Source organism: Carcharodon carcharias, chromosome 10 (genome assembly GCF_017639515.1).
Source record: "Carcharodon carcharias isolate sCarCar2 chromosome 10, sCarCar2.pri, whole genome shotgun sequence".
Taxonomy (NCBI): domain Eukaryota; kingdom Metazoa; phylum Chordata; class Chondrichthyes; order Lamniformes; family Lamnidae; genus Carcharodon; species Carcharodon carcharias.
The window spans coordinates 145,674,625-145,690,167 of NC_054476.1; the positions used below are offsets into that span (position 1 = coordinate 145,674,625).

Consider the following 15,543-nt stretch of genomic DNA (forward strand, 5'->3'; position numbering starts at 1 on the left):
CTCCTTTTAGGCTTTGTAAGATGGCCGACAATGTGTACTGAACAATCTCGGGTGCCGAGGCAATGCTGAAGGGCAAATGATTGAAACAAAATTTGTTGAATGGGGTGATAAAAGTTGTCAGCAACTTCAATTTTTCATCTAATGGTATCTGCAAGTAGCTGCTGTTGGCATTAAGTTTTGAGAACATGGTACCCTTGGAGAGCTTGGTCAAGCTGTTGATTGTCGAGGGCATCAGGTGGATTTTCCTTGCCATAGCCTTGTTGAGTTGTCAGGTTGACACAAATGCACACACACTGTTTGGTTTTACAACCGGGACCATCCTGGGTCACCATTCCGTCAGCTGAGTAATGGGGAGATGACTCCCATATAGGTCATCTTGTCAAATTGCAGTTGTATTTCATAAGCGGATGCGGTATTTTTCTTGGAGTAAACAGGCACACGGGTTTGGTTGTTTCTCAGTGTTATGCTGTATTCAGTCTTCAGTTGAATAGTTGAACTATTCGGTGAATAGTTTTGGAAAAGCCTTTTTAAAAACAGAACCAGATCCTTGCTAGTTAATCTCTTTGATCTTTTGGATGAGGTTGAGGCTGACACAGGCTTTCCTGCTCAGAAGAGAAATTCTTGGATGTGAAGCACATACAACATTTCCCATATCTGGTTGTTCTTATATTGGAGCTTTGCTTGCAACCTGAAGCTTGATTCCTTCTGGTCCGTACAACTGTGTTTTAGGTGGCTGTAGAGATTGTTTAACTAGCCACGGTTCTCAATCAGACAGGACTGTCAACTTGCTCCAGTGTCTAATTTTAAATTAGTAATGTGCCCATTGATGCATGTGTCAGCATTTCAGAAGGTATATCTGGAATCTTTAATCTCATCTAGAAAGTTTTTAGTCTTGGTGTGACTTCTATTTCGTGGATGGCTTTTTGTGCAAAGATTCTCTGGTGATTCTCTGTATGTTTAGAGATTTTTTGATCTGCACATTTTCCCAAAGTGTCCCAGCCTTTTACAGTGGAAGCATCCTGCCGTGCTTGCAGGACACTATTTGTTCCTATGAGGCTTTTTGGCACCACTGCGCTGGCGTGGTTTACTGCATCTTGAGTTTTAATCGCATACAGTCTTCTTTGCCTTGGAGTGTCTTTCGCATTTTGTTGTTTAATGAGTTGTAATGTCATTTGGGGTGTTCTGTACCATGGTTTATCTTGCCTTCTCCAAAGTTAGATCTTCTTTGGATGGAAGCAAGTCAGAAAGAATATCATTAGTTATCCCGACTACTATGCAGTCTCATATCAGCTCAGACTTAAGATCACCATATTCACAGCCTTCAGCCAACTGATAGAAATCATTGACAAAGGTGTCCACAGGTTCTGCAGGCTTTTGGGCCCTTCTTTGAAACTTTGCTCTTTCCAAAGTTTTGTTACTCCATAGGTTAAAGTAGCTGTCAAAGAATTTTATGACCTCCTCAAATTTGTCAGATGATTAATTGATGCCTTGTCAGTGTCAGTGTATAAATAATCACATTGCATGACAATCACCTGGTTAAAGACAATTGCTAGTTAAACAGGTGATGGGCATTGATTATCCTATCTAAATAGAATAAAAATATATAGCTGGAACCCTTTGTGTGGAAGCTACTTGGAAGTTAGTAGCACTGAGGAATTGTCTTGAAAATAAACCAGCTTGAACCAAAAGATCAGCCTGGATTAATTCTTCCACCACAACCTCTTATTGTGAATAACATGGTAGCAGAGGATGAACTTTAAGCTTTGCTGATTGATTGCTGTATATGAAGATTATTGTCTCAATCCTCTGAGGGAAAAGAAGTGTATTGTTACTGACAATTTAAGTTACGGAATAGTGGAAGGACAGTGCAAAATTGCAAACTTTGACTATCCACCAATTTTTTCTGACTCTGAACCTTATCAGCAATGGAAGGCTGAAGTTAAAGCGTGGACCCTAGTTACTTGTATACCCCGAGAAAAGCAAGATATGGCTTTGGCGTTATCATTACCAGCCAAAAATAAGTTAAGGAGGAAAGTATTTTCAGAGCGGAAAGTGTATGATTTGGATCATGAAGAGGGATTGAACCTTCTGTTACAATTTTTGGATAAGTTTTACAAGAAGGATGAGTTATTGGAAGCATATGAAGCTTGGATGATCTTTGATAGGTTTAGGAAATCAGATGATCAGTCCGTGGAAGAATATATCATGGGTTTTGATAAATGGTGCTGGAGATTTGAACTTGAAATTCTGGAATCGGTGATGACATTTAAATTACTGGACTGTGCTCGCATTTCCCATGTTGATAGTCTTTTAGTACTAATGGGTTCAGTTCCAGGGGAAAGAATCTCTCCTAGATCAAATGGCTGCTGCCCTATAAAAATTTCTGGGGAAACGGTCATTCCTTGCCACTTTCTTAGCAAATGCAAACAATTATGCTGTGAAATAACGGATAGAGGATTCAATGGTGGCCAAATTTCGAGGTCGACCAAATGTTAGATGAAGATTCCAGTAAAAAGATGGGGTTAATGACAAGAGGCCTGAAAATGGTTGTAACCCTAGCCAGTTTGAGAGTTGGGACAAAAAGCATGTCTGGGATGCGTTTAAACCCAAAAAATGCACTGTTCGGTTTGAAATTTGCCTTAAATATTGCAAGACACCACCCAGCCTCTATGTCTATTATGGAGCTTTCCTGAGGATTTCCAACTGTTTCATCAAAGCCTTCCGTTTTGGTGCATTTTTTTCAGATCCGACTGCAAATTTTTCAGTTTTTATTTTCTTAGATTTCGGGGTCCTTCACCTGCTGCTGCCATATTGTATGTTTTTGTGGTTGTCTAAGGAAGAGGTTCAGAGGCATGGAGTCTGGACAGTAACTATTTACTGTAGAACATAACTATGCACATATATACAAGACAGTAAGCTCCTCAGTCCACGCCATGAGCTTTCTTCATTCAGACTACAACTAGTCATGTGATTCCCTTTACATCGTCATGTGGGTGACACTGTTTCCCCGGTTACACATTAATCCTTTTAGTCCTGAATGGCTTAATACAACAGGTGCCCGTTTTGGTTCCTATTCTTTGCATGTTTTGGTTTTACTCTTGTTTTTTGCTTGTGGTCAGTAGCACGACTGCTCTGGACACTTTTTTTTGTTTCTTTTCTACACCCATCACCATTGTCTTTGGCCCTGGAAGACTAACTCTTCTATCATTCAACCTTTCCTGCCTTTCACCCTATCACAGACCTTTCTTTTGTTCTTGTCCCACCCACCCCATGCTCAAAACCTGTTGCATTTCTGACTTTGCCCAGTTCTGATGAAAGATCACAGGCCTGAAACGTTAACTGTTTCTTTCCACAGATGCTGCCATAACCTGCTGAGTGTTTCCAGCATTTTCTATTTTTATTTCAGAATTTCAGCATCCACAAGTATTCTGCTTTTCGCTCCCCCAATCAATTGATTGAGTTGTTCCCTCATTTCTTTGAAATTAGCCATTTTTAAAGTTGTATAACTAACTCATTTGTCTTTGGAATATCCAAATCCCAGATCAAACTGAATTTAATCATTCTGTTTTTGCTGTCTGTCCCTCTAGATTGCCACAACTTCAATTTTAGTACAATATCTGGGTCATTAATGAGTAGCAGGTCAAATTGAGCTCCTGCTGTAACAGCTTCCATTATGAATGTATCATGAAGCAGTCAACTCTGACTCTCAAACATTAGTGTTTTTCCAATTCTGCTCATATCCTTACCTGTGCTGATTCTATCTTGGGAGAGGGGATATGATGGATTAAGAGAAAATGAACTAGAATTTGCATGATAAAAACAAAAAACTGCGGATGCTGGAAATCCAAAGCAAAAACAGAATTAGCTGGAAAAACTCAGCAGGTTTGGCAGCATCGGCGGAGAAGAAAAGAGTTGACGTTTCGAGTCCTCATGACCCTTCGACAGAACTAGGTGAATCCCAGGAAGGGTTGAAATATAAGCTGGTTTAAGATGGTGGGGGGGTGGGGTGGGAGTGGGGTGGGGGTGGGGGGGTGGGGTGGGGTGGGTGGGGGGGTGGGTGGGGTGAGAGAGAGAAGTGGAGGGGGGTGGTGTGGTTGTAGGCAAAAGCAGTGATAGAAGCAGATCATCAAAAGATGTCACAGACGGCAGAACAAAAGAACACATAGGTGTCGAAGTTGGTGATATTATCTAAACGAATGTGCTAATTAAGAATGGATGGTAAGGCACTCAAGGTATAGCTCTAGTGGGGGTGGGGGGAGCATAAAAGATTTAAAAATATTTAAAAATAATGGAAATAGGGAAAAAGAAAAATCTATATAATTTATTAAAAAAAAACAAAAGGAAGGGGGAAGAAACAGAAGGGGGATGGGGATGGAGGAGGGAGGTCAAGACCTAAAGTTGTTGAACTCAATATTCAGTCCGGAAGGCTGTAAGGTGCCTCGTCGGAAGATGAGGTGTTGTTCCTCCAGTTTGCGTTGGGCTTCACTGGAACAATGCAGCAAGCCAAGGACAGACATATGGGCAAGAGAGCAGGGTGGGGTGTTGAAATGGCAAGCGACAGGGAGGTTTGGGTCATTCTTGCGGACAGACCGCAGGTGTTCTGCAAAGCAGTCGCCCAGTTTACGTTTAGTCTCTCCCTCGTGCATTCCCACCCCCCTTCTGTTTCTTCCCCCTTCCTTTTGTTTTTTTTCCAATAAATTATATAGATTTTTCTTTTTCCCTCCTATTTCCATTATTTTTAAATATTTTTAAATCTGTTATGCTCCCCCACCCCCACTAGAGCTATACCTTGAGTGCTCTACCATCCACTCTTAATTAGCACATTCGTTTAGATAATATCACCAACTTCGACACCTATGTGTTCTTTTGTTCTGCCGTCTGTGACATCTTTTGATGATCTGCTTCTATCACTGCTTTTGCCTACAACCACACTACCCCCCTCCACTTCTTCCCGCCCCCCCACTACCACCACCACCACCACCACCTTAAACCGGCTTATATTTCAACCCTTCCTGGGATTCACCTAGTTCTGTCGAAGGGTCATGAGGACTCGAAATGTCAACTCTTTTCTTCTCCGCCGATGCTGCCAGACCTGCTGAATTTTTCCAGGTAATTCTGTTTTTGTTTTAGAATTTGCATGAGTTGTAGAGGCTGAAGGAAGAGACCAAGAGTGGGAGAGGTGCAGGTACATGAAAGGAGACACTTGTAAAAATATTTTTGACAGCGAGGAGGACCATCAACTAGAAGGAAAAGTCTCACTTAAATTGGCAGCATTTCTTGTGCCAGTATGCTGCTTCTGTGTCTTAATTTATTACTTCAAATTACCCACACCTCTAGAGACCAATCTGTAACCACTAGTACTTCATCCTACTATTGTGCAGCCCAAAACACTTTCTCTAGCCATTGGGTTGATTTCAGTACTCCACTGTTGCTCTTTACAGAAATTTGAGTGACTACTTATTGTTGCATGACACCGAGTGATAGGGAGGTGAAGTTCAGTGTTAGCACACTAGCCCGAGATTTTCCTTTTATCATTCTGCTTGTATTGTAGAGTGCCAATTATCAATGTGAAATAATTTTTTAGTTTTGGGACACATTACTCCCCCTCCCATAATTCCTTTTTCTTGCAGATGATGCTGCTGTGACTCAGAAAGTTGATACTTTCGCAAAACTGAATGCACCATGTTGAACTATAGAGGATAGTGTTCACTTTCCAATCCAAGTGAAAGTGATATTTATCAATAATATTTATCAATAAGTGATATTTTTCAGTGAAACATCAGATACCCTAGCCCTTTTATGAATTTCTTGACTATTGCCTTATTATGTGAATTCTGGCTAATGTAGACTTAATCCTATCCATTATTTATGTAAGCTTTATTGAAACAAATATTGATTGTGGTGTATGTGTAGAATCACTTCCTAATGCAGACAGTGCAGTCAATTTTTATATTTCTAGGTATTAGTAACTGGACACTCGTAAATTATGTGATATTGATGATTTGACTTGTGTAGCTGTCTTGATTTTTGGGTGTGAGTAGTCACTTCAAACTCTGACATGCTGAGATTGTCTGTAGGTTCTGGAGCTTCTTGGCAGCAGTTTAGAAGCTCAGCATTATCTTGTGTTAAAACAACAAATTGTGAGGATTCACATCCAATATTTTTATAAAAATTAGGCATTCTAATGGATCAGCACAATTTAATTTTAAATTTAATGCTTGGGTTTGAACCTAATGCAGAGTGATTAAATGAAAGTCTGAGAGCTAAGGTACTCTGCCTGGGTATCACAGGCAGCAACAGTAGCACCCCAAAACAAAATAGGAAAGGCCCTTGGCACCGCAATCTAAGCACCTCCTCTTAGATGACTGCCAGCAATATATACTGAGCCTTCCACCTACATAATATTTCAATAACATATGAATATTCTAGAAAATTCAGTCTTACGCTTGTAAGGCATGAAGAAAATCTGCAGCATTCCAGCTAACCTGCAAACCACTATACAACTTTAGGTTTGGTGGGGCAAGAGTGGGAAGATCACATGTTCCAGTGGTTCAGATGGATGTTAATGATCACATGGCACTATTCAAAGAGCAAGGAGTTCTCCTGGTGGACTGGCTAATATTCCTCCCTCAGTTTTGGCCTTGAGCTGCATGTCCACCCCAACCCAAAAGCTGTCATTACTCTCGCTCTTGTTTGTGCGACCTTGCTGCCCGAAAAGTAACTAATGTATTTGTCCACACAACTTACTTCAGTTGTTGAAATGTATGTGAACCTGTTTGAGAAATATCAATCCATTTCTGAAACCCTCATCCATGCCTTTGTCACCTCCAGGCATGATTATTCCAGTACTTTTTTGACCAGCCTCCCATTTTCATCTTTCCATAAGCTTTAGCTTATCAAAAACTCTTCTGCCTATATCCTAACCCACACTTAGCTCCACACACCCATCACCTTTGTCATTGCTGACCTGCATTGGCTGCTGCCCGCTCAACTCCTGATTTAAAATTTTCATGTTCATGTGTAAATCCATTTATGACCTTTCCCCTCCCTATGTTTGTAGCTTCCTGCTGCCCTTCAATGTCTCATAGCTCTAATACACCCACCCACTCCTGGAGCCTTGTATTTGGTGGCTTTACCTTAAGGTATTTATGCCCTTCCTTAGGAATTTATTCCTTAAATCTACTCCCCACCAACCCCTGGCCACCACCTCCCACTCCAAACTATTAGATCTTCTTTAAAACACACTTTATTTTAATATTCATTCATGGGGTATGGGTGTCGCAGGCTAGGCCAGCATTTATTGCCCATCTTTAATTGCTCTTGAGAGGGTGATGGTGATCTGCCTTCTTGAACCACTGCAGTCCATGTAGTGTAGGCGCACCCACAGTGCTGTTAGGAAGGAAATTCCCATGTTTTTGATCCAGCGATAGTGAAGGAATGACGATATATTTCCCAGTCAGGATGATGAATGGCTTGGAGGAGAACTTCCAGCTGGTGGTGTTCTGACGTGTCTGCTGCCCTTGCCCTTCTAGATGGCAGTGGTCATGGGTTAGGAAGGTGCTGTCTAAGGAGCCTTGATGAGCTCCTGCAGTGCATCTTGTAGGTGGCAGATGTTAGGGAAGGAAACAGTTAACTGTCAAGAAGTGTTTAAGTAGTAATTACATAGAAACTAGGAACAGGAGTAGGCCATTTGGCCCTTTGAGCCTGCTCCACCATTCAATATGATCCTGGCTGATCCTCTATCTCATTGCCATATTCCCACTTTCCCTCCATACCCCTTGATACCCCTGATATCCAAAAAATTATCAATTTCTTTCTTGAGTATACTCGGTGACCCGGCCTCCACAGCCTTCTATGGTAGAGAATTCCACAGGTTGACCACCCTCTGGGTGAAGAAATCTTTCCTCATCTCAGTCCAAAATGGCCTACCCTGTAACCTGAGACTGTGGCCCCTGGTTCTAAACTCCCCAACCAGGGGAAACATCCTCCCTGCATCTAGCCTGTCCAGCCCTATTAGAATTTTATACATTTCAATTAGATCCCTCTTATTCTTCTAAACTCTAGTGAATACAGGCCCAGTTGAATCAATCTCTCCTCATATGACAGTCCTGCTATCCCTGGTATCAGCCGAGTGAACCTTTGCTGCACTCCCTCTTTGGCAAGTATATCCTTTCTTGGGTAGGGAGACCAAAACTGCATGTAATACTCCAGGTGTAGTCTCGCCAAGGCCTTGTATAACTGCAGTAAGGCATCCCTACTTCTGAACTCAAACCTTTTTGCAATGAAGGCCAACATACCATTTGCCTTCCAAATTGCTTGCTGCACCTCCCTGTTTACTTTCATTGACTTACGTACAAGGACACCAGATCCCTTTGTACATCCACATTTCCCAATATATCACCATTTAAATAATACTCTGCCTTTCTGTTTCTCACACCCAAGCATATAACTTCACAATTATCCACATTATACTGCATCTGCCATGTGTTTGCCCACACACACAACTTGTCTAGATTGCCATGAAGCCTCCTTGCATCCTCTTCACAACTCACAGTTTTGTGTCGTCAGCAAACTTAGAAATATTGCATTTGGTTTCCTCATCCAAGTCATTTATATATATCGTGAATAGCTGGGACCTAAGCACTGATCCCTGAGATACACCACTAGTCACCGCCTGCCATCCGGAAAAAGACTGAATCTCATCTAGGGTTGTTTAACATCGATACAGGGTGTTCAATATGAGAAGCGCATCATTTCCTGGCAATAAATTCCCTCCCTGGATGACCACTGCATTTATAAGAAAGAAGGATATTCAAGAATGCCTGACTGTATCTGTACCTAGATACTTCATGTTCGTGTTAACTTGACTAAATTACAACAGTGATTAGAGTTGAGAAGCATTTCATTGGCTCTGAAGCACCCTGGGAAGTCCTGTCATTATGAGAAGATACTATATATGCATGCTCTTTCATTCTTGACTGGTGGCTGAACTAACTGTTTGAGTTCTTTTCAATTTAGGTGGGAGAATTGAGCAGCTATGGCTACAGACTCACCCCGCCGTCCTAGCCGATGTACTGGTGGAATAATGGTCCGACATCAGGCAGTCACGTAAGGAATATGTTTATTTGAATTGTTTAATACTGAATACATTTGATACTTAAGTGAAATATTAGTTATAGATTCATAGAATGGTTACAGCACAGAAGGAGGCCATTTGGCCTATCGTGTCCATGCCAACGCTCTGTGAGAGCAATTCAGTTAGTCCCACACACCTGCCTTTTCTCTGTAGTCCTGCAAATCTTTTTCTCTTCAGACATTTATCTAAGTTCTTTTTGAAAGTTATGATTGAATCAGCCTATACCACACTCTCAGACAGTGCATTATAGATCCCAACCACTTACTGTGTAAAAAGTTTTCCTCATGTCATCTTTGGTTCTTTTGCTAATCACCTTTAATTGGTATCCTCTGATTCTCCACCAATGCGAAAAGCTCTCTATCTACTGTGTCCAGAAGGTTCATTATTTTGAACATTTCTATCAAATCTCTTTTCAACTTTTAAGAAGAACGGTTCTGGCTTCACCCATCTATCCAAGTAATTGAAGTCTTTCATCTACAGAACTACAGTTTTTGGAACTCTCTTCTGCATCCTTGCGAAATTCTTCACATTCTTCCTAAAACGTGGTGCCCAGAATCAGACACAATACTCCAGTGCGTCTTGCACTTATCAGGACAGAATCGCAGGAATATCAGATTTCAATGAGAACAACAATTTATACTGCATGAGAAAAGGGTGCTGATTGGTTAGCAAGTAGAATCTTATTGATTGCAGTGTTGCCATGGAGAATGAACCAGGCAACAGTTATTCCCAAGCTTTTGTTTAAATTCAATCCTGGCAAGTTGACTTTGATTTGTTGGGATGTTGCCATAGGGAATGCCCCAGGGAAACAATGTAGCCCAAGCTTTTGTTTAGAAGGAAAAGGCACAATATTTGAACATGTTCTTTTTGTTTACAGAGGACAGGACCCTGTGTGTAAATATATATAGGCAGAGAGGTGTGAAGAAACCAGTTTATCACAAGCAGGTGTGAACGGCGCCATTCATTCTCCATTGTGTAACAATGGCTTTGAATGTCGTATTATCTGTGTGAATAATAGAAGTATTGATAATATGGTCACATGATTGAAACTGACTAGAGATAAGATACATTATTATTTCAAAGACCAGCCAGGACAAGTCAGACTGGGACAAACAGCACAAAGGGGAACCACCATGCAACAAGAAGTGCAGAACTCTGCTGAATAACCAGTTAACTCAGACAATGAGAGAGAGGCTAATTTATTCCCACTTGCAAGAATATATCTCTTTACAGAAGGTCAGCCATAGTTTAATTAAAAACCCAGAGACTTCCATTTATCTTCAGAGAACCAAGAAAAGGAACTCATCAGGCTACAATGCATCCCATCTTAAAGGACTAATTTAAAACATGGGGCTGTAATCTCCGACTAGCATCAGAAAGTGCTGGCCTGAAGAAATTAGAAGAAATAAATGCACATTTACCTGGTCTTGAAAATTGTGTTGCCACTTCCGTTTGTCGGAGTTGCTTGGGGCCTGCATCAAAAGAATCCTCGCAGGCTCCAGCTAAATGTAGATCCAGCCTAAACAAGGAGGCCATGCCCCCGTTTTTTACAGCACCTGCTGCCGTAAAGCAGGTAAGCTTAAAAGGGCCAGTGAAATTGACAGGCCGGGGAAGCTAAGTGTCTAAGGTAAGTATATAGGATTGGGGAATTTGGAGGTGTTGGGAGGTTGGGGGTGTGCTTGGGGGTGTCCAGATGTCGGGTGGAGGTCGGGGCTGGGGGTGTCTGGAGGTCGGGGCTGAGGGTATCTGGAGGTCTGAGGGGGGTGGTACCTGGAGACCGGGGTTGAGGGGTGTGGTGCCTGGAGGCTGGTGGTGCGGGTGTGTGGTGTCTGGAGGCCGGGGGGGGTGGGGGGGGGGGGGTGGATGCCTGGAGGCTGGGGTGGGGGAAGGCAGGGTATGGTGTTTGGAGGCCGGGTGAAGGAGGGGTTTCTGTGGGGTGAGGTCCAGAGGCTGGTGGGGGTGGTGTCTGGAAGTCAGGGGAAGGGTTGCCTGGAGGTCGGGGGTTCCGGAGACCGGAGGGAGCCTGAGGCCTGGGGGGGTTCGAAGGTTGAAGGGTCTGAGGCCGGGTGGGGGGTGGTGGGGGAGACGGAGGTCGGGCAGGGGTAAGGAGGTTGTTGGGGGGGGGGGGGGCGGTGAGGGGATCCGGAGGTCGGGTGAGGGGGGCAGAGTTAGGGGTGGTCCGCAGGTCGTGCTGGGGGGATGCCCGGAAGTCAGGGGGGTAATGGTGGTCGGGTGAGGGGCAAATATCTGGGGGGGCGTTTGGGGGTTCGGGAGATCGGAGGGTCCGAGGTCAGGTGGGTGGGGAGTGGAGGTCGCGAGCGGGTGTCCGAAGTTCGGGGGATGTCTCTGGAAGTCACTAGGGGTGTCCGGATGTTGGGGAGTGCGGAGGTCAGGGGAGGGTGTGTGTCTGGGGGTCGGGTGGGTGTCCGAAGCCAGGGTGGCGGGGGGGAACATGGTAGCCTTCATCACAAGAGGATTTGAGCACCGGAGTAGCGAAGTCTTGCTTCAATTGTATAGAACCTTGGTTATACCACAGCTGGAGTACTGTGTGCAGTTTTGGTCTCCTTACCATAGGAAGGAAATGATTGCCACAGAGGGAGTGCAACAAATGTTCACTGGACTTGTTCCCGTGATGGCGGGACTATCCTATGAAGAGAGAGTGGGGAAACTGGACCTGTATTATATGGAGTTCAGAAGAATGGGAGTGATCTCAATGAAAGCTACAGAATACTTAAAGGGTTAGATGGGGTAGATGCAAGTAAGATGTTTCCCTTGGTTGGGGAGTCCAGAACCAGGGGACACAATTTCAAAATAAGTGGGGGAGCCATTTAGAATTGAGATGAGGAGAATTTTTTTACTCAAAGGGTTGTGAATCTTTGGAATTCTTTACCCCAGTGGGATGTGGAAGTTTAGTCACAGAGTATGTTTAAAGCAGAGATTAACAAATTTCTAAATACCAATGACATAAAGGGATATGGGGATTGTGTGGGGAAAAAGGCATTGAAGTGGATAATCAGCTGTGATCGTATTGAATGGTGGAGCAGGCTCAATGGGCTGAATGATCTACTTCTGCTCCTAAGTTCCAATGTTCAGAACTTTAGCTACTTTGGAAATAGATTCTGTGATACTTGTGTTCCCTGCCCCCCAATCTCATCGCTTGATCAAAATGCCAGTTAGTGCTTTGGTCACTTGAGGGGGGTGTTGGAGGGAAGTGGAACTATAACCCTGCTAGAGTCCATGCTTTTAGTCGAAGAGGAGGGAAAAGAATAGTAGAGTTATACTATGACAGCAGTGAAACATGATGTATAATTTTGAACGGAACCCGAAATAAAGTGATGAATATACCTGGAAAATATTCACTTAACAGAAATATACTTAATGCATTACTGGCTGTTGTTTGGGGTTGCCAACCGTCCAGGATTGGCCTGGAGTCTCCAGGAAGTGAAGATTAATCTCAAGGAAATTGTTGGTACAAGGAAACCATTTTCTTTGAACACTTCAGTTTATTAGGTATAAACCTATTGAAGATGGGGGAAGAAAGGTTGTTTGACTGAGAGCCAAGAATCATTTAATTGGGTAATGAGTCGTTTTGCTTTCCATGTGGGCCTGGGGAGGCGGAGCACTCTGAAGATGGACACATTGGCAACCAGTGTGAGAATGTAGAGGTAGTGGGGCAGTTGGAGTTGGAGGCCATGTGATGAAACCTCCTGAAATACATTCAGCCAGCGTTGACTGTAGATGTGTAGAATTTGAATTCCTCACCTTTAACTCCAGAAATAAAATCTTCTAATGATTCTGAGCCATGATTGTATGATTCTAAAGCAATATTGAGTTCTGTAATATATTTGTGTTTATTTACAGGGAACAGTCATACATGGAGAGTGTTGTCACCTTTCTGCAAGATGTAGTCCCCCAGGTAACTGATATAATTGTGTAAAATCTGCCAGCTGCACATACAGTATCCTCGCTGTGTTATACTGCACATGCAATAAAGTTTATCAGATAAAAACAAATAGCGAATCTAAAGTTGGAAATGTAAAGCAAAGTTATAAAATGCTGAAAATCTTCATGAAGTGTATCAGCATCTGAAAAGAGAGAAGATGGGTTGATGTTTTCTGCATAACTCTGTCCATTTTCTTGATAATTCAGTCCATTAAGTTGTCTTTAATTTGCTGTTAGAATACCAATATAAAAGGGAAAATAACAATTTTATGCTATTTGCGAAGAAAGTGCTGATTGTTTTTTTTAAATTCATTAATGAGTTATGGGCTTTGCTGGCTGGGCCAGCATTTATTGCTCATCCCTAGTTGCCCTTGAGAAGGCGTTGGTGAGTTGCTATCTTGAACAGCTGCAGTCTATATGGTGTAGGTACACCCATGGCAAGTGGCATTGTCATGGAGAATGCACCACTGATGGTGACTGACAGTTAACTGTCAAGCATTGTTTGAAACTTAAACCTGGCATCTTCAGCCTGATTTGTCAAGGCATTGCCCTGAGGAATGAGTCAGCGAATGGCTGTCACTTATTTTGTTTAGCTGAAACAGGTGTAATGTATGTACGTGTTCTTTCTGTCTGCCTGTGTATTAATATATGTAGCTTCCAGTACACGCAAATTCATCACATTACGAGCCCAACTAACAATCTTAAATTGATTGGCAGTGTAATTTTTAGCACATCTAAATCTAGTAGATCAAAAATTAATTAACAGGCAACTAATTTACCAAACTAAAGAAAAGGTACTGCCACATTAACTAGCTAATGCAATTGAGATATGTCTTTTTTGCTGTGCATCACACTTCTGGCAGATGTGTAGCGTTACAAGAACAAGTCCAAAGTTACTCCCAGCTCTCTATCAGGCTTATTTCTTCTCGCATGCTAGGTCAAAACTTCCAGTGTCCTTCGAAAATAATTCCACTCAAGTTGAGTCTTCCAGATCAGACTTTCACCAGCAAGACTGACCTCGATGATTCCTTGTTGTTTGTTGCTCCGTCTGTTCTTTTCCCTTCCTTTTGAATTGAAAACAAGCCCTCACAAGCACTCTGCTTGGTTGTGAACACACTGGTCCTTCTGCTCTTCACAGCAGTAGCTGCTTTGTTCCTTCACAGAACAATATGTGCCTTGTCTTTAACTGTTTCAAAAAGCAGTTGTCCCAGGTGTGAAAACTGTCCCTTGATATTTTAGTGGGTTTCTGTTTGAATCTGTCTCCCATGCCAACCAGGTCACATAGCCATGTCTCCAAGCTGGGGTGCTTCCGGAATTCTCTGACTCACTTTAAGTTAAAGGAGGCATTTTAAAACATAATTGTCTTGTAAAGTCCATAGTTTAAAAAAAAAATTAAACACTTATATTAGGTCACCCCTTAGCCTTCTCTTTTCTTCAAAAAAATCTTCAGCTTGCTTAATCTTTACTGATAGTTATTGTAGAGTAAAGGGTTAACATCAGAAGCAACATGATGCTAATGTAATAATGGTGTCTGATCACATGATGGAGAAGTCAAGGAGATCTGGAAGGAGGAGAAGCTCCAACCTCATGTAGAGGACCAGATGTGTAAATACTTGCTGTAAATGAAGAGTAATAGTTTTGAGAAATTATAAACTCGAGCAGCGTACTTTGAGAGAACAGATAAACCCCAAACTAGACCCCGAGCACACAACAAAACATGGTGGCAGTGAGTAAAAGACCCAACAGACCTTTAAGATAAGATACAAGGCCAACAAGAAAAATAAAAATGAGAGAAAGATAAAAGAAAGAAAATTAAGACTAACCAAGACGTCAGAACATCTTGGGAGCAGCGGGTACAAGCTCAACAGAAGTATGGAATCCACATATACTATGACTCCCAAACCTTTTCAGAGTGCAGAAGGCCCGCAACAGGCCCAAAACTGGGATAACTGGAGAAAAAGGTTCACAAAGTACAGAACTACTTCAGGATTACACAAAAAAGATCAGAAAGACCAGATCAGTACACTACTTTATGCAGTAGGATCTGTCACTGATGACATGATAGCAAGGCAGGGGGTTGATGAGACTTCAACTCCTTATGAAGAAGTCCTGCAAACATTCAACTCCTATTGCAGCATCCATTGGAATTTAATAATAGAGAGGTCAAAATTTAATGAAAGAAAGCAAAGATCAGGAGAAAGCATAAACTGCAATTATGGAGTCTTGAAAAACAAGCTGATTTGTGACAGGATTGTTGTTGGGTCCTAGATGAAGTATTATTAGATTTCTTACAGACAAAGGAGGATTAAATATTAGTGAAAACAGTGCTGATTGCAAGGCAAACGGAACTCAGGAAACAGAATTGGGCATTTGTTCACAGAGAAGAAGAGATCCCATGGAGAAGATCGAGTGAGACCACTTAGTTTATAGGCTATAAAAGATAAAGCGCGCTAAAGCCTAAGCCC

At 42.4% G+C, this 15,543-nt stretch overlaps 1 protein-coding gene across 5 annotated transcripts in view; it reads left to right on the top strand.

Moving 5' to 3' along the window:
* Positions 1–15,543, top strand: part of bcas3 (BCAS3 microtubule associated cell migration factor) — a 1,011,809-nt gene that overhangs the window by 15,208 nt on the left and 981,058 nt on the right. For all 5 annotated transcript variants that reach the window (XM_041197205.1, XM_041197207.1, XM_041197208.1 and 2 more), the window contains exons 2-3: positions 9,019–9,108; positions 12,998–13,052. In XM_041197205.1, the coding sequence (XP_041053139.1) occupies positions 9,038–9,108; positions 12,998–13,052 (126 nt within the window). In that variant the 5' untranslated portion in view covers positions 9,019–9,037. The remainder of the gene's footprint in view (positions 1–9,018; positions 9,109–12,997; positions 13,053–15,543) is intronic.